The sequence below is a fragment of the Agelaius phoeniceus genome, chromosome 1, assembly GCF_051311805.1.
Source record: "Agelaius phoeniceus isolate bAgePho1 chromosome 1, bAgePho1.hap1, whole genome shotgun sequence".
NCBI classification, from domain to species: domain Eukaryota; kingdom Metazoa; phylum Chordata; class Aves; order Passeriformes; family Icteridae; genus Agelaius; species Agelaius phoeniceus.
The window spans coordinates 111,635,443-111,658,539 of NC_135265.1; the positions used below are offsets into that span (position 1 = coordinate 111,635,443).

Here is a 23,097-nt window from a genome sequence, read left to right on the forward strand (position 1 = left end):
CAAAGCATCTTCAGGCAGTGACTCTAGAAGAGAGTCTGGAAGTGAGTGGGAGCTAAGTGTCTCCAACCCAGCCTTGTGAGAATGACTTCTAGTCATCAGTTGTATCATTGTACCAACTAAAAATAGCCTGGAAAAGCTTTGCTAGTATCACTTGTTCTTTTTAGTAAGTCAGGGCTACAGGCAAACAGTGTTTGAAACTTATTCCCAAGTGTTTCTGTAGAGACAAGATAAAATAATTTTGAGATGTCTAATTACTGATTTTTTTTTTTGTGCATGTTTGTTTGCTTGTTTGAGCAGAAAAAAGTCACATTAAACACTTTCTTGGATACTCTCATGTCTGATCCCCCGCCACAGTGTCTAGTGTGGTTACCACTTCTGCATCGACTGGCAAATGTTGAAAATGGTAAGTAAAGAGGCACTGCCAAAACACAGTTACAAGAATAAACTTTGGTGTGATGATTTTCACACTCTGTAGATGGTTTTGTAAAAGCTACTGTACAGGGTTCATTGACTCCATGTGCTATTTTTACAGTGACTGGTAAAATATTTGAAGTTTGGTGGTCATTCAGCCAGGAACATGGCTTAAATTTTGCTGTGCTCAGGAAGTTAACCTGATCGTGTCTCCTCCTATGCTCTGGAAAAGCAAAGAGCAATAGGACTTCATCCATTCACACACTTATATTTGGTAAACTATCAAGACCACAACTTTTATTAGCTATGACATATGGCAGCAGAGAGGGAGCAGCTTGGCAGTTTCCGTTCATGCAGTATTCCTGGCAGGAGATGTCAGTGCAGTGCAAAACACCAGCCAAAAGGTCCTTAGGAAGGATCTACTCCTAAGTCTACACTGCCAGACCATATCCTCTGAAAAGGAAGTTCCCTGTGGATCGTGTGCATCCATTTTTGGTGATAAAAGGAAAAGGAGGAAAAGTTGTATTTGTTCCTGTGCCAAACAAATCCCTCTTCCACTGAAAGGCACCATGGTGGGTAAGGTGTTGTTCCCAAGTCTTTTTTGGCTACAGAGCAACCTATCTATCCCACCTTCCTCAAGCTCTTGTCATCCATCCCTGTCCCTCACCAGCTTCGCAGTGTTTCCTAGCCTAGAGCAGAAACCCTTCTTGCTGCAAAATTCTGGCAAGGAGTTAAACCCTGACACATTCAGCACTGATCCAAATTTTCCCAGACTGAACCTTATGACAGAAAGGCAGAGGGTGCCGGGAATGAGGGGATGTTCAGTACCCTGTGGTAAATTTGGTACAGGCTGTAGCGAGGAAAGAGGAACAGAAATAGAAGTATTGCTTGGAAGGTGCTTCCAAATATCTTAATTGGTGCTTTAGTGTCCTCAGTGACTTGCTTCCTTGTCACTGTCTGCTTCTGAACAGAGAACAGGTCTCTCCAAAGGCCAGCTTTCCAAATCTGGGCATCCAAAGCTACATGTTCAATCCCATATATAGGTACCTAAATGACACCACTTGTACGGATGAGACAGCAGTAATTGAGACGATAACATGTCTGAGTACACTTTCATCCTTTCAGTAGTCATACAGCTGAGTTTGACTTTTCCTCCAAGATGCGTCACCTCAGCTGCTTAAAACATAACAAAACACTCAGCTTCTCCCAGTGGTGCAGCTGCAGTGGATTTTGCAACATAAAAATTTCCTCTGTCATAGCATGGTGTGGATTGAAAGGGACCTTAAATATCATGCATTTCCAACTCCCCAGCAGGGACATCATCCACTAGACCAGGCCGCTCGAATCCCCATCCAACCTGAACACTTCCAGGGATGGGTCATCCACACCTTCTTCAGGCAATGCAATCCAGTGCCTCACCAGCCTCACAGTAAAGATGTTCTTGCTAATACCTAATCTAAACCTACCTTCTTTCAGTGAATCCATTCACCCTTGTCCTGTCCCTACATGCCCTTGACAAAAGTCCCTCTCCAGCTCTCCTGTAGCCCCTTTAGGTACTGGAAAGCTGCTCTATGGACTCCCTGGAGCTTTTTCTTCTGCAGGCTGAACAACTCTCAGCCTGTCTCCATAGGAGAACCTTTATCTTCATGACCCTCCTCTGTACTCTGTCATGTATTCTGTTAGACACTGAGCACTGAACACACACATTTTTTGCTCCTGTGAGCAGGAGGCATGGATACCAGCTCAGAAGCGAAGAAGGGTTTGGTGCCCAGTGTAGGAAGTGTTGCCTGTGGCACAGGTTGCTGTATTTTCTCGGGTCAGAGCTGTCAGCAGCATCCAACGCTGCAGGTTGCTTTAAACAAAGAAAAGATCACCCTTCAGTTTGGTGTTTGTCCATAAACTTTTTCTGGGTGTTCCTTTGTTTTGTTTTTTGGCTCACCATTTCTTTCTCCCACCCAGTCTTCCACCCCGTCGAGTGTTCCTACTGCCACAGCGAGAGCATGATGGGGTTTCGCTACCGCTGCCAGCAGTGTCACAATTACCAGCTCTGTCAGGACTGCTTCTGGAGGGGCCATGCCAGCGGTTCCCACAGCAACCAGCACCAAATGAAAGAGTACACGTCATGGGTAAGGGAAGGCTCCTGCCTCGCTGCAGACTGCTTTGCCCTCCAGCCATCAGAGAAGCCCCCAGCCACAGCTCTGGGCTCGGGCGAGCTGGGAGCCGGGCTGGCACTTTGGATTAGTGACCCTGTCTGGGAGGCTCCGGCCCTGGGAGCTGTCGGGAGAGCGTGGAGGTGGGAATAGTCTTTCCTGGGTGAGGATCTGGTGCGTGCCGCGGTGAGGGCAGCGCAGGAGGGGCTGGCAGCAGGGCAGCAGGCTCATGGCAGCTTCTCCCGTTCCCACAGGACTCACGGTAAAGTCGTCATTGGCTTGCTCTCTTTGGCTACGTGTAAATGAAATGATGAATACTTAATGCTCATTCATCAATATTTTCAGTTGAGTGGCTGCAGCATATGCGTAGCATTTGGGATGATCCTGGCACTGGAGATTTGAGCGTGGTCACGGGCTTAGATCCACAGTAGTGTTTACTATAGAGAAAAGCTCACTTCAGGCTTTTTGTTGTTAATCAAAATAATGCAGTGTTTTTCCTAAGCTGAAAGAGAAGTATCAACAGCTGCTGGAACCTTAACCTTCCCTGAAGGGCATGAGACTTGGAGACTCAGCTTTCCATGGACTGGAGCAAAGCCCCAGTTGACCCCCTTGTTTACAGAGCATCAAAATCCTTCAGGATTCAAACACGAATAGCAGAAAATACATAATTAATTTCAAATATTTCAACAGTATATTTTTTTTAAAAAGGGAAAATTATGCATACAGCAAAAGCTCCCATTTTTATGGTACTTTGAGTTTATTATTTAACAAAGTTCTGAATTTTAATACTTCTAAAATGTCTGGTTTTCTGTTGATGGAACAGGCAAGGGTTAAATTGGACGTGGTTTGCTCTGTATGCCAGTCATACAGCCCTGCACTGCATCCCAGCAGACCTGGGTCTGTAATTGTTTTTGTGGGTCCTAATTGCTGCTTGTTGCATAGACACAAATGGCCAGAGTTTAGTATCTGAATAGGAAAAGTGCCCACTGTGTAGCTCAGACTCCATTCCTAGCCACAATTTGTGCTATAAAATCCATTTTTTGCTGTAGCCAGGGAGCTGTAATTATAGGTAGGAAGTAATTGGAAAACTTAAGATTTCTGCTCAGCGGAAGACAAAAATATGACCACATGCCTAGTGCTTTCAGATGTTTCCTTGCCAGAAACAAATGTTTTGCTTCAAGTTTGAAGTTGCCTTTCTGTAGCATTCATTAGCATTTGTTCAAACCTGGTTGGCATTCTCCATAATGCATCAGTATTGAGCTCCACATGCAGTATACTTCATGTACTTCACTGGAAGTGTTTATGGGTGCAGTGGAAATCAACCGTTCTCAATTCAGAGTGAAATTGCATTTAATGAATGCAAGAGAAAGAGCTTGAACTTTTTGTATTTAGGTTGGATTTCTCTAGCAGAAATATTTCAGTATAGACTTGGTGACAATCATATGTCAATGCGGGATGTATATGCGCAAATACAAAATCGTTTCTGTCCAATTCCAGAAAGATTTTTCAATTTCAGCCCGTAGAGCTGTGTTTTGGGGAGAGGAGACAGTGTAAGGGTCACTAACCCTTTTTTACTGGCAGAGAAGTGAATCACAGAGAGCTGAGTTGAATTTCCTGAGAATCCTTCACACAGCCTAAAAGACACCCTGGATCTCAGAGATCCCTTAGAAGGGCAGTTGAGTTTACTCCTCAAGTGCATAGCCTCCAAACAAAACAGAAAGCAGAAAATACTGGTTTGTTGTTTTGTTTTGTTTTTTTACACATTGATGAAAATTACCCTTCTTGCATAGACCCCTCCCTATCTTTTGGGGACAGTGACAGTACATCAGTCTCTTTTGAAATGCTGGTGCCACAGTGGGGCAATTCCTGGCAAGCCCCTGTCTCAAATTTCCATTCTCCAGTGGTCAGTGGCCACAGGAGGTGGAAGAGAAGCTTTGTAATAGCAGCTAAACAGTACAGGGTACTGGAGGTGAGGAGGGAGATACTAGCGAGGGGGAAGAACAAAGCAGCCTAGCCTGGCCCATATCTGGGAGGGAAGTGATGTCCCATACAGTGTATCTACAGGGACAAGCATGCTTGGATCTGTTCTCCTTGCATTCCCAAGCTGGTGAGGTACAAGCCAGCACCAGCCCAGGTGACACAAACTGTGCTGTTCTTTGTTCCACAATTCCTGAGTGCAGCATTGCAAAAAAGCCATGGCAACTTTCCCTATAGATACACCTCCAGCCTGCTCTAAAAGCTGCTGGAGCTAATAGTAATCCCTTCCCAAATGGAGCACTCTTTGCCTTACCAGACTCTGGGCATGGGAGGGGGGCAAGGGGGATGTCAGTCCATAGGTACCTGAGCTGTTAGAGCTTCTTGTTGTTTTGTGCTTCCTGTAGCAGAAACAGTATGCACCTTACTTGTCCAGATTACCTCTACCTTCCTTGTTCCTCCCAGAAATCACCTGCTAAGAAGCTAACTAATGCACTTAGCAAGTCTTTAAGCTGTGCTTCCAGCCGTGAACCTTTGCACCCAATGTTCCCTGACCAGCCTGAAAAACCTCTAAACCTGGCTCATATTGTGTAAGTATCTGTGTGCTGTAGACAAAGTAAGCTTTGTGGTAGGAGTTGCTTGCACCAAGTGTAGATACTACAGCTCTGAACAAAGCAGGAGGCAGATGTGGCTTGTCCAGCTCAATGCATCACAAGTGCAAATTTGCTGGTGGGGATATTTAGTGTAAAAGTGTTTTTCTGGTGTGACTTAACCTGTAAAAATCAACGGGATATATAGGTATAATCAACTACTGGGACACAACATGGTAATGTTCCCATTCTCCTCAAGAGATGTCCATGCAATTTTATGGAGTTTCAGCACTTTGGGATGTATTGATGCTGAGAACATCAGTTCTGTCATCTAGAGACTATTAACTTCAGTGTATCACAGGTATGCCTTGACACAAGGCGCCAGAGAAAAGTGAAATCAGACCAATTTTGTAAAAAAAGGTGTCAGAGTTCTCACTGACTTTAGTGGAGCTTCTTCACCAAGCCTTGAAGAATTGTGTTAGTCTGCATAAAAAGCAGGCCTTCAACTGCCAAGTCACTTGAAAAGAGTCTATTAGCCTTATGTTTTGATATGTTGAGAAAGCAAAATTATTTTTTGGTATAGTAGCATGTCACTACTTTTTTTCTGCATGAGTCAAGAAACCCAAAGCAGAAAGAAAATGTATTTGTGCAGGGTGAGGAAAGGACGACTTTGGATGAGGTTTTTTCTAAAACATGTTCACTAGCCATAGTGGCAGACACTCCAATTTTCTCATTTATCAACCTGGCTTACCTTTGCTTCTTGGGTCCTTTAAAAAAAAGGGAAAAAAACATTAAATTTCCCATAAAATTAAGAAAAAAATACGACATTGGTTGGAAAAAGGTACAAAGAAATTAAGCTGGAAAAAATATTCCAAAAATACTGCCTTAAAGTATTTCTCTTATTCTGGTGTATTTCTTAAGAAAATATCTTTCTTAACCATGTTCCCAGGGCTCCTGACTGAAGCATTTTGGGCAGCAGCCATTAGAATTGTATTTCCATGCTGCATAGCTATGTTACTGGCTGCTGGAACTGCTCTAGTCTGTAATTATTATGCATATTTACCTTTGTCCATCCTGAATATCTGTATGTAGCATCTCTAAGGGCAAGTGCACTCCAGCCACTGTGGGCTGTGCAACACCTGGAAAGTTCACACAACCTAACCTGCCTGGCATTTTTAGGATGAGTTATGCTGATGGTCCTTCCTTATGTGGTTATAGCACAGCTTCTTCAAGGTGTAAGAGAGTGTTCTGGTCTTCAGAAACAAGGTGCCTCTGACAGATACATAGTGCCAAATCCCTGTCACACTTAATTGTCAGTTAAACCCCCTGCACCTCTTTATGGAAGAATACTGGGAGGATGTTGTTCTTTGGCAGAAATGATCTGGAGTTCCCTCCCTGCTGTGCCTGGCCCTGCTGGCAAGTCAGTGATAATTTCACAGGGCAGATTTTGGCCATCCTTAAGGGAAATGGAGAGAGACAGAGAGCTTGAAACTGAAAGAGAAGCCTCTGTTCCCTGTTGGCAGGGGGATCTTGAAGGCCTGGGGATATGTCAGAATATAAAAGGTAGTGAAAACTGGGCTACTGTGAATGGATTAAATGCATTTAGGCAAGGCAAGGGGAAGGTACCATAATTAAGTAGGAACTGATCCAAATTTTTGCTGTGAAATTAACACCTTCCCTTATTCCTAAATATACAGACAATTTAGAGTGACGGGATGTGAGAACAAACCACCATCTATTCTGGTTTATGACAGTTTCTCTTTATTCATAGTTTGATGGTAATATAGCTTGGCAATCTATATTGGCTACAAGGATGCATGAGTGAGAAAACTGTAAGTTGTGGAGGTATCATGATCTACAGCATAATTGACACAAATTAACTGAGGGCAGAGGTATAGTACAGAACCTTGTCGAGAATATCTTCTCACTGATGCAGTTTTTATTTTTAAACATAATGGAAGTTGAGAAAAACAGCTCTGGGCAGGAATCCAGGCAAAAAAGGGGGTTTATATTTGCATCAGATGGAAGAATTTTGGCAACAAAACAGTATCCTTTTCTTAGCTTCTAGCTTAAATGGGGACAAGTGCTCCCTGAATTACTATAGAGACTTTCCTTTTGTTTGTTCTTCCACCTTTGCCTGGGATCAGACAAAAAGACTGTATGGCTTTTTTGTTTTACTGGTGCCACATAAAATTTTGAATTAAGCAAGAAATACATCTAAAGCCTCACCTAGAGAAATAGTTATCCACGTGTCATAAACCTGGTGGTAGAACTCCTCCCACTGATGAAAGGGTCACTTTTCCTCTCTCTACATAAGAATAGCAACATGAAAGAAAGTCCAGACAGCAGAGATGACAAATGGCACGGCCATGGAGATATTTTTCAAATCTATTCTGCACTGGCCTGACTTCATTTCCATCTTAAGCCTGTGGGAGCATTATTTTTGACATCAGTGTAAAGAAGCTTGGAGCAGCCTGGAGCAGTTTGGAAAATTCCTCCTATTTAATTTGGTTTATTACTGTGGATATATGTTGTACCATAGCATGCTTTTATTACATAGCATATTAATATATATAATACATATTTCAATAGCATCAAATGTTTTCTGCCTCCTTGAGGACAGTAATTCAGTATCACTTTTATCAGAAAGCTTAATCACTCACTTTCAGGAGTTTAAAAATAACCTCAGAAAGGTATAATTTATAGACAATAGCTGAGTTTTCCTTTGCTTTGCAATAAAGTCTGTTGTTCTGTCTTACCACATCACACAACTCCGTGTGTTTGAACATCCATTTGATACTCAACTGGAACCTCAGGACTGTGACAGTGGGCATCAGCCTTTAGGAAACTTGCCTTGGGAAAGCTCTGGATTAGTTTAACATCTTTTTTTACTATGAGAATTGACAAAGTAATGCTAATCAGGAAACCTTAGCAAGGTCTTGGAGTTTAGAGAAATTTTTACACAAGAGTAACTTTGCTTTTGTAAACAGGTTAATGACCTTTTATGCATAGAGGCTCTCATGCTTTTTCAGATTCAGGGTCATAAGAATGGAGTATGTCCAATGTATTACTTAGACCATATACATATTGAACTGACAATTTAATTAATGATCTCTTTTCCATTTTATTCTGCTGCAAAAGAGATACTTGGTGAGTATTTTTCTTCTTTAGTACACTTGTTGAAGGAAAAGCTTGGAAAAATTGCAATAATCTCGGTATTACCAAAAAAAAAAACATTAAAAACTTTTTTGTAAGTACATGGAAGACAAAGGACTGCTTCTCAAATTCATGACTGATCATAAATTAAGTTTTTCATGAGGTTCTGCAGATGCAGGGTTAGGTTAAAACTCTATTTTCATATAAATAAGTAACACTCCACACCCTACTTCTTTCTTTTCACAGTTTTAAACTTCTTAAAAATCAGTGTAGCGTTACCTTGCTGAGAAATTAATTTGAATGTTTCAAATACCATATTTTTGCCTGTTTTATGAGAAGTTACAGGACAAAATATATAGTAATAGTTCAGTTCTGTGCAGAACTGGGTTTCTTGGAAATGCTTTGGTTGACCAGTTGTCTTGCACAATTGGAGCCCAGTGAATATTTTGCAAATGGCTACCATATTTCTACTTGCACATCTGCAGAATTCAAAAAGCAAGATAGGTCTTCCATAGAGCCTAAAGGGAATATGAACCAAAGTGAGGTCTGAATTATTGTGGCTTCAGATTCTGCTCATAACTGATTGAAAGCCCTATGATTTTAATAACATACCTTTTAGTTGTTCCTGAGGAGATAGATCTTTTGCCCAATGTTCCATAAGAAGTCTGCTAAGAAGGGGAAATTTCTCCTTAATGGATACAGAAGGATAAAATTACACACAGATTATTTTTAACAGTAGACAGTAAAAGAAAGCAGAGGAAAATTCCTTCTTGTTTCATTTTTTTGTAAAAGTAGGAAATAAAAAATATAACAATAAAATCATCCTCTTTAACTAAATATTTACTCTACATTTTGACTTAGGGATTTGATATACCAGTTAAAAAGTTTTGCCGTCAAACCAGTTTAAAATTCCATGTGTATTTCGTGAGATGCTAGGGCTTGGGTACACTGTGGTCACTATGTGGATGTGGCAGCATGGAGCTTAGCACCAGGAATAACTTCATGAAAAGGTGTGTCACTTATTGGCAGTTTGATGCTGCAGACCTCCATGCTGCCACAGAGCACTGACTGCCAGTGCTCATCCTGGCTGGTTGAAAGCAGGGACTGCACCCTGGACTGTTGCCTCTGGAAAGGAACAATGGTGTTGTGGCTGTTCTACCAAAGCAGGGGGGAAAAAGTTGAGCTGGTTGCTTAAAACTCACCTCAGAACACACAAAGACATTATTTCTCTCCAGGCCTAAGTACCAGTGTGTTTTTATCAACTTCTTGAAACCATTACTGTGTAAAGCAGAAGATGCCAGTTGCAATGTTACTTTGAGGATGCCAGTTGCTACGTTACTTTAAACAAGCTCATTCTGTTCTACCTAAATACTGTTGCTGATGGAGGGGGTTTTGGTGCAAAATTAATGCAGCTGGATATTTTGCCTTTCAGGCCCCCCCGACCTGTAACCAGCATGAACGACACACTCTTCTCCCATTCTGTTCCCTCAGGAAGTCCCTTTGCAAACAGAAGGTGAGTTCTTATTTATATCAAACCATTATATGATAGTGGTGGAAGTTTCAATTTTCAGTTCCCTCACAGGGGTAAAAAAAAAAACCAAACCCTCTCACGAAACCCAAACCTAAACCCAGTAAAATCAAGAGACGTGGGCAGAGAAATGTCTTGGTTAATTTGGACTGGTACCCAGACATCTGAACAGAGAGCTGGAGTTAAGGCACCCCAAGCTCCCCACAGCAGAGCACTGAATTTCAGCTCTCATTTGAACCATTCTGACCCACTAAAAAGTGCTCACATGCAACCCCAGGCACTCTCCCATAGGGACCCAAAATGGGCTGTTGGTGAAAAGGAATTTTGTAACAGCACTATGGGAATAGGAACTGGGATGTGCCATTGCCTCCTGGGAATGCCTGCATCATACCACAAGATATGGATGAACAAAGGGATGTCTTCATACTTCCAAGACATAGCAAGACATCCTGTTAAATCATTCTGATTTTCATTAAAATCAACAAGGAAGAAGGAGTAGTCTTGGAATATGGTGACTGACCCTTCAGTAAACAAACCAGGGAAGTCTCATCAGAAACAAATCCCAAAGAGGAGGTGCTTGCAGCTCACTGGACATTTTGACTCAATATTTTGGCTCATCCAGCCAAAATATGTGTGTAGCATTTGCTAGCTGTCTGACCCCATCTATGTGAGCTTACAAATGCACATAGGTAAGAAGGTGGCAGGAAAATAACTTCCTGCTGTCTTAGGGAAGATGAGCAATGTGTCTTTCTTGGGTGCATTTTATTGCTTGATTCCTGCTGTGTGTGTCAGTGCTTCAGCATTCCCAAATGACTAAACACAATCTCTGGATAGTCACAGCTACATATTTTACCATCAAAACTGAAACCAAACCTGCAGTGTATACTGCAAAGTCAGAGTGCAGATGGTTTATTACTTACTTGATTTATGAATTTTGTTACCACAAGCTGTAAGCTGTAAATTCTGTGTTGTCTCAGTGCAAGTGGGTGTGACTGAGATGCTTTTTGAAAGCCAGTCCCAAAGCAGCTCCCAGGGCCAGATCTGCTGCCTATACAGAGAGACTGCAAATGCAGATTCATTTCTGTAGTTGGAATATATGGGGGTTTATGTGCAAGGCAGGGTAATGTATTTGTGGCCTCTCCAGGAGAGGTCGCTAAGAGCAGCACTCTTTAGGAGTGTTGCTGGTGCTTCTGTCTATTCCCAAGACATCCCTGTGCTCGATTAACAAAAGTACACTGCTCCTTAGGCCAGGGACCTGCAGTAACACTCACAGCACTGTCTACTGTGCTGCTTGTCTCTCTTTGCCTGTAAAACATACCTAATTATTTTACTTTTGTCTTCTTTGGTAACTGACTGTCTTTAACTATCAGGTTTAAATGTACATGATTCCTGAACTGTTAGAATTCCTTTTTTCCCTAGAAAACACTCCTTGATGAGAATCCCCTGAAGGCAGGTGATAGTACCACCCCCCTCAAGCATAGGTACCCAGACTTCATATAAGTGGATAATGTGACATCCCTGTACAGCTAAAAGTTTCCATGATGCAGCAGTCATTCTGGCTTTTTTAGAGTTAACTGTACCCTGATATGTAAAGTAATTACATTGATTGTATATGAAAAGTTTTGTCACTTTTGTTTCATTGACATAGGAGGATTTTAGGAGTTTGACAGCTAATTCTCATATTTTTATTTTCACCTTTTACAAATTTAATTTGCATCTTTTTATTGGAAAGGAAAAGCACCCTACAAACAACGAAGTCAGTACTCTTTCTAAATAAATTGGATTTATTGTTACGAACCCTCTCTGAACACTCTGCTCTCTGTATATTCTTTTTGAGGTATTAACAAGGTTTCATTGTTTGAATCATTCAGGTTACTTGGGGGTATAAATGCAGCCAGTCCTGTGGCTGATGAGCATTCTCTTATAAAGCTGTATGTAAATCAGCTTCACAACAATTCACGGTCAGTATGAGAGCACTAACCCTACTAATCGCAGTAGTTCTGTAGCTCATGCACTAAATCATTAGCAATTCTGCTAAACTACTCAAAATATTCTTTAAGGAAGGCTCTGATGGGCTAGAGGGTTTCTGTGGCTCTAATTAATCTTTTGAATAGACTTCCTGCTGGCTGTGGGCTTTGCCAACTTCTCTTGCTTCTGCGCAGCACAACTCTTTCCTTTTTTCCCTTTCACGTAGGATTAATATTAATGTGTCCTGTGGAAGCTGGAAACATTGCTTTTGTAAACTACACCTTTATGGTTCCATCATCAGTGTATGACTTGCCTGTTGTGTTCTTGACTAAGGAATGAAAGAGGCTTGCACAAAAGCCTGGAAATGATTTCAGGTCTCACAGCCAGCCTCCTCTGCCTCAGCTCTCTCTGTGGGTGGCTGCTGTTCTGCCCTAAGCACTGCTTGCCAATAACCCTCCCCAGACCCCTCAGCTTTGCTTTTCAAAATGACCACAGGAAAGGCAGATCTAAATCCTCCTGAAGCTAATGAAAACTTCCCATTTATAGTGAGCACTGGATTTGGACCCCTGCCTCTCGTTGCTGAACCCTTTGTCCAGCATTCCCTCACATCTCAGTGACCTAAAGGAAGATCCTGTTTCATCCTGGATAAAAGAAATATGCAATTGCATAAGAACAGTTTCCCCACCCTTTTTTTTGTGGAATTATGTGGAAATTTCCTTTTTTTTTTTTTTCTTGTTAATCCATGAGCATTAACTATAATTCAGTAAGAATTATCGATATGAAGGTACTTTTCTGCTAAATGCCAAGATCTCCAGTCTGGGTTAGACTAATAACTGTATCTTCATTCATTCTTTTAAGTTTTACTGTTATTATTGCCCTGGGAAAATCAGGCCCCATTAGTGGAAGCTCTCCCTCTTGAACATAAGAGAAACAGACTTTGATGGCTCTGTTTGCAATGTGCTGGTTTTATATTAAATACTCCATGATTCATATTATAATAACAAGAGTACAAACTCAGAGTAAAATTTCTAGCTGGATGTAATCAACACTAAAAGCTCTGCTGGCTGTGTTTTCACTGCAGATAACTTATGGTTACTTTAATTTGTGTTGCAGTCTAGTCCAGAGGTTTCAGATAGCTTTAAGTGACGTTTTTATGTAATTTGAATGTTTATTCAAAGGAGAATTGGCAGAGAAAGTCATTCACAGCATTCCCATGGTATTTATTTCAGCTGCTTGTGTTCACATAAGAACATAGCCATTCTAACCAGTTCCTCCCTGTGGCAGCAAATGCTAAATTCAGCACACCAGCTCATTCTGCTGCTGGAAATGGAGAGCACCTCCCAAGTTCAGCACACTACTATATTTCTGGACCTAGGGATGAAAACTGGAAATTACCTGGGAGAATGGAGAATCTTGTTAGAGGAAAGATCTTTGATAATTGGTGAATGCAGTGACAAATTGTGGGGAGCAGCTGAAAGGAGATGGAACATTATATACTATTTACACTTCAATTGCATCTGAAGCACTGATTTTGGGTGGGTACACAATTACTCCATAGCTCAAAGGAAGCTGGGTTCAGGCTTTCCCAAAGATGCTTTTTAATTTCTTAAATCTGCTTTAGAATTAATGTCCACTTAAAGTTGTGCTTGTTTGCTTAGTTTGAGCCAGCAGGTCCATAAGAGAGCTTTAATGAGGGGGTTGGCTTAGCAATTACAAGCACCTTTCTTCTTAATGTATACAGTGTGGAATTTGGTATCAACAATATGCTCTGCACAGCTCAAGAACAGCTTTAAAGCACTTGTGCTAGAAAAGAAGAAACAAAAAAGTCTGTGATCTTCTCCCAAATACCAAATCATTGTCATTTGCTGTTGTCAGCTAATATGATTACAACCACAAGGCCTGTAATTCTTTTGTTGTAGCTAATATTCAGGGATTTCTCTCAATTGTTTTTGCAATTTCCAATGGCTTAGAAGGCAGCAGAACAAGGGAAGATTACTGCAGAATAGGTAATGCCCTTGCAAACCCAGTGATTTGGATATGTTACATCAAAACAAGCAAACTTAGCATTATAGAAACTTTTGTCTGTTCAAGAGAAATAACTCTATACACTGAATTAATGTTTTTTTTCCTTATTTGAATAATTTTGTTTCCCTGCTGCAGTCTGTCATGCTGACTTAAAGTATATAGCTGCCATAATAATGGGTACAATGTCCTGCTCTTTCTTTATAAATGTTTTCTTTAAGCTATTGAATTATTGTGCTTAGGTAGGATAAGATGAAACAGAATGGTTTTTCTTGCATTTTTCTCAGCCCCTCCTTCGCAGCTAATGCATTTAGTTCTTCTAAAGGGGTAATAAACTGGAATAAATGGTGTGATGCAGCTCATTCTGGTGAACTTGAAATGACTTGGCAATTGTGTGATAGATAGAAAGAATGCACTGTGATATCTGATACCCATAGCCAAGGAGAAATTGAGTCTTATTCAATCCTGAGTCAGAATGGCTGGTGCCTTTTTTGAACTCCACATAAAAGTTAAAGGAAATGGTATTCTAACTAACAAGATATTCTACCTCTAACAAGAGATTAGGCCAGATTTCTAGTCATCAACTAACTTGGAGCAAAACACACTGGATTGCTGCTGTTCTCCATGTTCCTGTCTCTAAGGAGCATGGTAGACTTCAACTGCTTGCTGTCTTGGCATGTTTTTTTCAGAATAAGATGAGAAACCTTATTTCAGCAGAATATCAGCAATATTCCACCTGGCTAAAGGAAAGGTTTATATGTTTGATTGTTTAGTAGCCAGATAGACACTAATGAGGGCATAACTTTTGCACCAATATTATTAGGTCTGTATCTTTATAGACATCTGCTCACAGCTAGAAGATTTGTCTCTAAATTTGGATGGAGAAGCATTACTTAGCATCTTACAAGATGTTCCATTTTAGCAGGAATATGTCTTTAAAATATCTGTTCCAGTTGGAAATTCTCTGTGGCCAGAATGATCTCTGAAGTATTAGTTGTATTTTGGGGAATATGTAGAGGATGTAGGAAGATATGGAAGAACAAGAAGGACAAATATCAGCTCTTACAAATGAAGGAGGGTTGAAGGTGGAATTTGGGACAAAGGTGAAAGGGATTATAAAGGAGGCAGCCTAACCTTGGTATCCAAAGATACTGAAATTGTAAAAGAGTTAGTAATCAGCTGGAGGATAATAAACAAGATAGAACCACCATAGATTTGTCAAGAACAAATTATATCAACCAAACTATTTTATTTAATTGACAGGATGACTGATCCAGTGGGTAAAAAAGGAGGCAGCACATACAATACGGGTTGACCTTAAAAGGACTTTATACATAGTCCCAGATGACATAGAAGTACCCAAAGTAAATACAAACAGAGGGAAATTAGTAAAAGAGCAACATTGAAAATGAATAATGACATTTTCAGAAGTTTGCTGTCGCTTTAAGAGAAGGACATCTGCTGGGATTGTTGAAAGCTATTCTAAATTAGACACTGCACTATTTCTCATAGTGACTTAATGGAAGCAATAGAGTGAATACATCCAATTTGTAGGTGGTACAAAGGTTGAAGTAGTTGTGGAAGGGAGTGCTTGGAGAGCAGTTTCTAAATAAAAGTAGCTCAGTAGCAATGGTAGTAATTGATGTCCAAATGATCTGAAATCAATTACAGGAAATTCAGTAATTATAAGTGAAAAGTGCTGTAGCAAGGAAGCAAATAGTCAAATAAAAGATGGGAGCATAATTGGATTGATAGAAATATTTTTAAAGAGGGCCTAGCAGTTGCAGTGAACCACAAACTAATTGAAGTCAGCAATACAATTGTTAGATTGCATTTGACCCTGGAACATCATGTGGAAAGCCATTAAAACTCATTCCCCAGAGGAGGAGACATCTGCCTAGAGGTTTGCTTGCAGTTTAGGGCAGCAGCATGGGGGTAGATATGCTAAGCAGCATGTCTGGAGTCCAGAGGAGACACCCAAACATCAGAAAAACAGAGAAAATGTAACTCATGAGAAAAGGTTGGAAGATTAAAGTTTGCTTAATCAACTAAAAAGGAAAGGGGCATGGATAGCCATGGTGTCAGCTGCTCAGTGAGTAATCCTTGCTCACCTGTCTCTGCACACTGACTGTGTGTGCAGAGCATGGAGCATGGGAGAGGGGAACTTGTGGTTGGTGGAGGGCACACTGTTAGAAAGCAAGGCACAAATCTGCCCTGTGGCTTTCGGTCTCCCACTGAGGCAAGGTATTTATCTATACTTTTAGAAGTGAAAGGTGCATTTTTGGCTGAAGTGGCACACCCTGTACCCCATGAATAAGTAGCATGCTGGTGGGCAGAGAAATGTGAAACAAGCATTTTTTTCTTGCTGTGCAGTACAGCATTTCATTCATTTATCTTACAAATTTATTATAAATAAATAGGTTTGAGTTCTTAGGACAACTTTTGGTCCCATCCTCTTCAGAATCCTACTGCCTACCTTGCCCTCCCAAAAGGAGGGGAATTACACAAATCTCACCTCCTTGAATGCCTTCTTCGTCCCAATATTGAAGGTTTTGAAGATTACCAGGCACCACATTTGTGCAACATTACCTGTCTACACACACACACAGAGACCCATACACCCCTGGATGCACAAGTGCATCCATGCTTTCGCACCCATGAGGTGCCAAATAAAAAAAAAGGTGATTAATTTTTAAAAAGAAGAAAGTAAAATATAATTTTGTTTTGCTTTGTTGTTTCTTAAAAACAAAGAAATGCTGCAGCATGAAAAGAAAAAAAAGAACATTTTCAATGCTTCTCAATTTTAGCCAGTGGTAGCTTGTTAACGTGGATATTTAAGTGTTGAGAAAGAGGCAGTTACTGCAATCCATTAAATACTGTAATTAGGAAGAAAGTGTGTTTGGTGACCTATATATTATTTTAAATCAACAGAACAACAGTACTTCTGAAAATTAAACTGCTGCATCCCATCACTGCATCCAAATAAATACCTTTCCATAGATTATAGAAACCATCTTACCGTTAATGTGGAGAAAAGCAATTTAGCTGTTAGGGTAAAGCTTTCCCAGCTCGAAAGCAGCATTTGAGACCGTGTTTATCTCGGACTCCATCTGGAAAATACACAAGCCTTCATCTCTCCATTTGTGAGAGAAGCACATTTTGTTTGTCATTTCTGTAGTGGAGGCTTTAATAGTTTGCTTTTGGTGAACAGGAGGGGAAACTCATAATTCCTGATTTTGCATTTCCTGATGTTTTCTAGAATTCCTTTAAAGCTTCTATTATTTTTATTCAGTCCAGGGCACTCAAATGAGCTTCTCCAAACTCTGTTCTGTAATGAATTTCAGACATCACTGTTTACCCTCTTCTTAGTTTTCCTGTCTTGTTAACTAGCTCTCCTTCCAAGAATACTGAAGTAGAGCAGAGCAAACTGCTGGCTAGGGCTGCTCCAGCTTTCTTGAAAGGCAAAGGGTAAGTTAAAGGGAGAGTATGTTCTTAACTTGCACTAACACAGCTAAACCAAAACATTTTCCTCTATTCCTCCCATTTTTAATGTATTCTATGTACATTTTTCCTGAGAAAATTGTGATAAGCAATTAACCTAAGTAAGGCATGTTTTAATATATGTATGTACACCTGGATGCATAAGATCTTGCTCGGACACTTTCAAGCAAATCCAGCTTGTGAATTCAGTGTGTCAGTCATTTATGTTACATATCTATGTTAATGGTTTTGTACAATATAGAGTGTATTACACTAAATAATGCTGACCTAGAATTTGCTGTATTTTGTAATAAGTGCTACTGTACAGCTCCAGAGCTTCAACTGTACAGCTCCAGAGCTTCAGTCCCTGGCCTGATCTGGCATCTCACTGATTTCTGAGGCTGGCTCTGTCATCAAGTGGGATGCTACCATCCTAAATCACTAAACACTAACCATATAAATTACAATAATAACAAAATAATTTCTGCACTTGGCGTGTTGTTTCTTTTTTTTTTTTTCTAAGAACACTGAAGTATTCATTCCTAGATTCCCATTTCACAACCTTGCTCCTGCTCTCTGTGTGTGTGTGTCTGTCTGGCTCACACCCTGCCCCTGTTGCAGGTTGCAGTACAGCCTGGATGTTGCAGACAGGCTGGCTGATGAACACGTGCTCATCGGGGTCTATGTCAACATGCTGCAGAGCAGCCCCGCACGGTTAGTGCAGCTTGGGCACCTTGGGGGCACCCAGCAAAGGGACCTTGCTCAGACAAAGGCTCTCCTGTTCCCTTCCTGCCTGATGAGCTGGAGCAGCTCTTCATGAGCACTAACCTGAAGTGAATGTGTATGAATATGGGGTATGTCCTCCCAAAGTTGGTGGACTGTGGCACTGGCTGCTATTCTCTCTACTGAGGCTTGCAAGGTATTGCCAAGTATTGCAAATAATTGCTTAGTTAAGAATGGCTATGCAAATTGTTTGGGATACTAAGCTCTAGGCAGTGCAGGACTTGGTGGTAGTGCAGAAATCTTCACACAACAATAACTAAACGAGCCCATGTTTTCCAGGTATTCATTTTTGAGATCATTTATAATTTGTAGCTTCACCTTCCTTGAAAGTTAGAAACTGTAATAGTACATAAATAATTAAATCACAATAATAATTTTCTTACTAACCTAGTGAGAGAAATTCATTTTGATTTTTACATATGTCAGGCATTGCTTTTAAATCTGCCTAATTTCTGCATTGCTTGAATCTTATATACAAATTTTCCCTTCTTTCAGGAGTTTTAAGTGGGTGTTTTGAATATAATTAATTGTTAGAGCTTTGTCTCCTAAACCCATCAGGTGTCCTGGCACTTGAGATGCTGGCATTGCAGCCCGCCATGCCAGGGAAGGGAAATGCTGCCTCAGCTCTTCAGAGCACCAGAATTCCATAGACTTTGCAGGCTTGTACCAGGAGAGTGGTGAGCAGTATATGGCCATAGAAAATGTGGTGCTGAGCAGAAAACTGTACAATGTTTCTATCAAAACTATGATCAGGAGGTTTATTTTGCTCATAGCAAACCCTTCAGTTTCCTGTGCTGCCGCTCCAGAATATTTCCTGGGTTAGAAGAACGTCTCCATTTACTCCAGGATGTAGGAGGCAATAAGCAACTTCATTTAGGAGAGTGAATGCAATGGTTCTCTGCAGTCTTTAAAATTTCACTTCTGCATGTAGCCCCTGTTGAAAATAGGAGTAATTTGCCATGCCCAGTGGATAAAAAAGTCTGCCTCCATTGTCCTGGATCTGCTTCTCTACTCTGTAGCCCACTGGAATGTGCCAGTGGTGGAGGGTTGAAAAGGCAAACTAGGTTTTAGTGAGGAAAATAAAAACCATTTATCCTTAAAAAAAAAAAAACATTTTCAAGAGGAATTTCATTCCTGAAGAAGCACTTCCAGAAATCAGGCTTATTGAGCAATATTGACATTGTGGATTGAAAGCAGGCTCTTGGGGGCATGTGTGTGACCAGGCACTGCCCAGCCATGACTGAGGACAGGAATATGCTGCCACTCAGTCTGGTGTGACAGGGAGAAGGAAATGTGGCCCTGGCTACCATGAGTGACTTACTTGATATGATTGTTCAGGAGGGGAGTGAAGAATGGACATGGTGGTGCTAGGCTGGTATGCCAGGCATAGCATTTTGGATGCCATGTCTAGGATTCATTTAGCTTAGTGAGGGCTTCCAGTTCCTCCTGAGACCTCTTTGTGAGCACCTCCCCTCATCTGTACTGTTTTCATCCTCCAAATTTTATTCTTTATATTCCAACCTGTTCCCTCAAGGCTTTGAGCCAACATCACCAACTCATAGCACCTTTGTTTCCAAATATACATATACAAATCATATGCCATGATATTCAACATTTATTTGGTTTTGAGAAATGAGTGGGGGAGTGACTGACAACAACCTTAATTGTTTAAACAACTGATGCAAAGCACAGTACATAACATCTGATTACTGACATTAAATCACTGCAGTCACGGCATCCTCAATGAGAAACAATCTCAGTTATTTGTATAATTAGATTTTGACAGAAACATAACCTAGAGGGACAGTAGTCTTAGTCAAGCATCAGACCATGCTGCATTGCCATTTTCTGCTTTGTTGGACCAAGACTGCTAGTAAAGAAATAGAATGGTTACATTTTGGTAAAAACAAGAACAAAATCTTGCCATCCTAGAGCTCCTGTGTGAAGCCAGTTTACAGAGGAATAGGTGAGACCTCTGCAGGAAGCTCAGCTGCTGCATCTCAAAGTCTGGGGTGGCATCTTCAGGCAGAGCTGACTTCCTCCTGCCCATGCCCCAGAGTGGCTGGATGCACTTTGCTCAAAAACCCACACATTTGTTCCAGGATGGTGCTGAGTTGGTGCTGAGTTCAAGTTATTTCACCCCGCATCTTAAGGAGGTTTGGTAACCTGAGTAAAGCATGCAGTTAACCAAAATGAGGTGGCTTCTGCTTTAGGGGAGGCTGCAGCTGGCCAGCTCTGCTGTTCAATCTGCCTGCAAAATGCTACCTGCACATCCCCAGACATCAGATAACTCAAGTGCTTCTGGCAGCCAAAGCTGAAAAGAGGAATGATTGTAGCTGGACCTTTATCTGCAAGAAAAACCTGCAGAGACTCTTCGTGAGCATAATACATAAAATTATCTGAAGAGCTGTATAGTAACATTTAAAAACAAAACAAGAGTTGAGGTTTTTTAGATACTGAGGCTAATTTATAGCTTATCGTCAGTCTAATATAACCCAGTATAACTTTGTTTTTGTTTGAAGTGCAGCTAGTATTTCTATTTTGGACTTTATAGGATATTTTTAATTCATTTAATTAATTTTCACTGCTTATCTTTATTTTTCATCTCCAGTTATTTGATACTGCAAGTAAAAGTACAAGTTTTCCTTTCCTTCTACCACAGGCTAATAAGCTACTTGAGGGTTTCTTAGAAGCCAGTACTCCAGAGCAAATTAATAAAAAATAGGAAGAATTAATTCATTATTTATAGTAACTGTATGGGTAGAAAAATTAGCCCTTAGCCAGATGTTTTGAATAGTTTAATTGCAAAGTCTTTTTTAGTATTTAAAACCAATATTTGACACTTACTTTATCTTTAGTGTCTGATTCTTAAAAAGAATTTTTAACTGCAAATAGTTTCCATTTTTGTAAGATAGAGACTTTGCCTAGCTTTGAATAATAATTCCATATATTTCAGTCTTTTTCTTTTCAGGTACAGAAAAAAATAAGAAATTGAAAGAGGTTATTTTGGTTTCATAGAGAGCTGTTTTCTGGGGGTTTTGTGTTATACTGCATAGTACTATGTGAATTCTACTTCTGTATAAAAGTGCTGTACTACTCTAGGGTATATTTTAAAATGTTTATTAAGGGGGTGTGCAGAACTCTAGGTGGGAAGGCTGGTTTAATCTTCCTTTGAAAGAGGAAAAGCATTCAGAGACCAGTTGCTACAGAGGAAATGTATAGACATTTAGCTCCCTTGAACAGAGTTCAATTTTGTGATTATTCCCATATAGCTGAGTGATATTTTGGTGGTAAAATCTCAGTCACTCTAAAGTAAATGGCAAATTAACAGTAGTAGAGGACTCAGATGATTTGTCTTGGTTTAAAGTGCCTTAAAACCAAGCCAGTTCTGAAAGTGTGGCAGTTAAACAGTCCTCAGAGAACATTTGGTGTGTTGCTGTTATGCCTCTTTTTTTTTTTCAGCCCTAAGGCTTAGAAACTGACCCTTTAATTTGTCCATATTTTCTATAGCAAATTATTTATTAAGGAAGGGTTTGTAGACTAAGAACATGTCATGAACACTGCACTGATACTTGTCTTGCAAAAATTTCACCAGAGACTTTTCTAACCAGCAGTGACAGAGTTGTAAAACCAGCAGGGAACATCCACATCAGCTGTTGCCAGCTGCCTACTGCAGAACAGGCTGGTCTGACACATCTGAAGCCTGAGAAATAGAAAAGATCCTCCAGAGTCACTCCTTTGCCCATAGGTTATCATGTTTTTCGTCCTTGGCCTGCAGTTTTGAGATCCCTTTTTTTAATGGAGCTGCCTTAGACCACAGAAGTCCCCTTGTGCAGGTGCTAATATTGGATATTCACTCTACATCTGAATGGTGACGGGTGCCAGACCAATTCTTGCTAATAATTGTAAGGTTTTTAAATAAATGGTCACTAATGGAGAAGCAGTGATTTTTAGAAAAGAAGGAACAACATTAGGATATTTGTATGCAAAATGTCCAGCTTCTCTCAAAAGGATGCCTGAGTCATTCCCCTGGGGTCCCAAATTCTGCACACACATTCATAATATTTTAAACCTTTTTTTCACAGTTGTCTTGCTGTATCACTGAATGGTTTTCTGTGAAGTTGGTGAAGTAAAACAGAACTGAATTATGGTAAATCTGAGAATTCTGAGACATAAAATTCTTGGCAGTTGAGGCTAATGCTGCTGTGCAAACTTCTGTGCTTAATGGTCACATAGAATAGGTATATTCCAGAAATCCATTTATCTCAGACATTGAAATTTAATTTTCAAGGCTTTGGGGTTAGTGATTTACAGGACTCATAGACTAAATGTGATGCATTGCTACATCTACTTTATGACATCCACACACACATAAATATATATCAAAGACATTAAGTAAGACTCAAAAAGCTGCAGTGGCTTGGTTCATTCAGTAAAGCAGTTGGCTTAGGTGTTAGCTCACATCTCAGAACTCTGGTGCAGATTGGGTTATGCCAACAAGTGGAACCATAATCCATTTTTCCAAGATGGATATGGCTGCACATTGTGATAAAAAGGAGAATTGATGCTGAATACTTGCTGTCTTCACAACCATCTGTTAGGATGCAATGTTTTGGTCATTATGGTAAACTAAAAATTAATTAAACTGTCATAAAAGTAACCCCTATTACCCAGTTTACATAATTTTATGTGTCTGCAAGAGTTGCTTGCCCCTTTCTTTCTCTGGGTGAGATACTAGTACAGTAAGCATGAGTATGTAAGAAGCAGAACTGTGTAAATTTAGAAAAATGCCTTTAGCTTTGGTCTTTCCCAGAGGTATATCAGTTTCCCCACCAGAATCTCAGTAAGTATAAAATTAGACTGTGTATGTAACAAAATAAACATAACCAAAACCAGAAAGTCAGTGTTCATCTACCACCAGAAGTCTTACATGCAGTCTGCAGGACAAGTTTTATTTACACAGAACCTCTCTGTCTCACTTTTCAGAGCTTTACTGTTTTTCTAAACTTCATGTTTGTGGTCTCACAGGTTATTA

General features: G+C 40.4%; 1 protein-coding gene across 18 annotated transcripts in view; it reads left to right on the forward strand.

Moving 5' to 3' along the window:
• DTNA (dystrobrevin alpha) overlaps window positions 1-23,097 on the forward strand; it is a 224,385-nt gene that overhangs the window by 168,943 nt on the left and 32,345 nt on the right. For 7 of the 18 annotated variants that reach the window (XM_077185289.1, XM_077185300.1, XM_077185284.1 and 4 more), the window contains 8 exons: window positions 298-403; window positions 2,371-2,537; window positions 5,001-5,125; window positions 8,267-8,275; window positions 9,714-9,794; window positions 11,681-11,770; window positions 17,190-17,267; window positions 17,901-17,993. In XM_077185289.1, the coding sequence (XP_077041404.1) occupies window positions 298-403; window positions 2,371-2,537; window positions 5,001-5,125; window positions 8,267-8,275; window positions 9,714-9,794; window positions 11,681-11,770; window positions 17,190-17,267; window positions 17,901-17,993 (749 nt within the window). Of the gene's footprint in view, window positions 1-297; window positions 404-2,370; window positions 2,538-5,000; window positions 5,126-8,266; window positions 8,276-9,713; window positions 9,795-11,680; window positions 11,771-12,323; window positions 12,376-17,189; window positions 17,268-17,900; window positions 17,994-23,097 lie in introns of those variants that run through there. The other 11 variants (XM_077185277.1, XM_077185275.1, XM_077185309.1 and 8 more) reach the window with 6 other exon arrangements.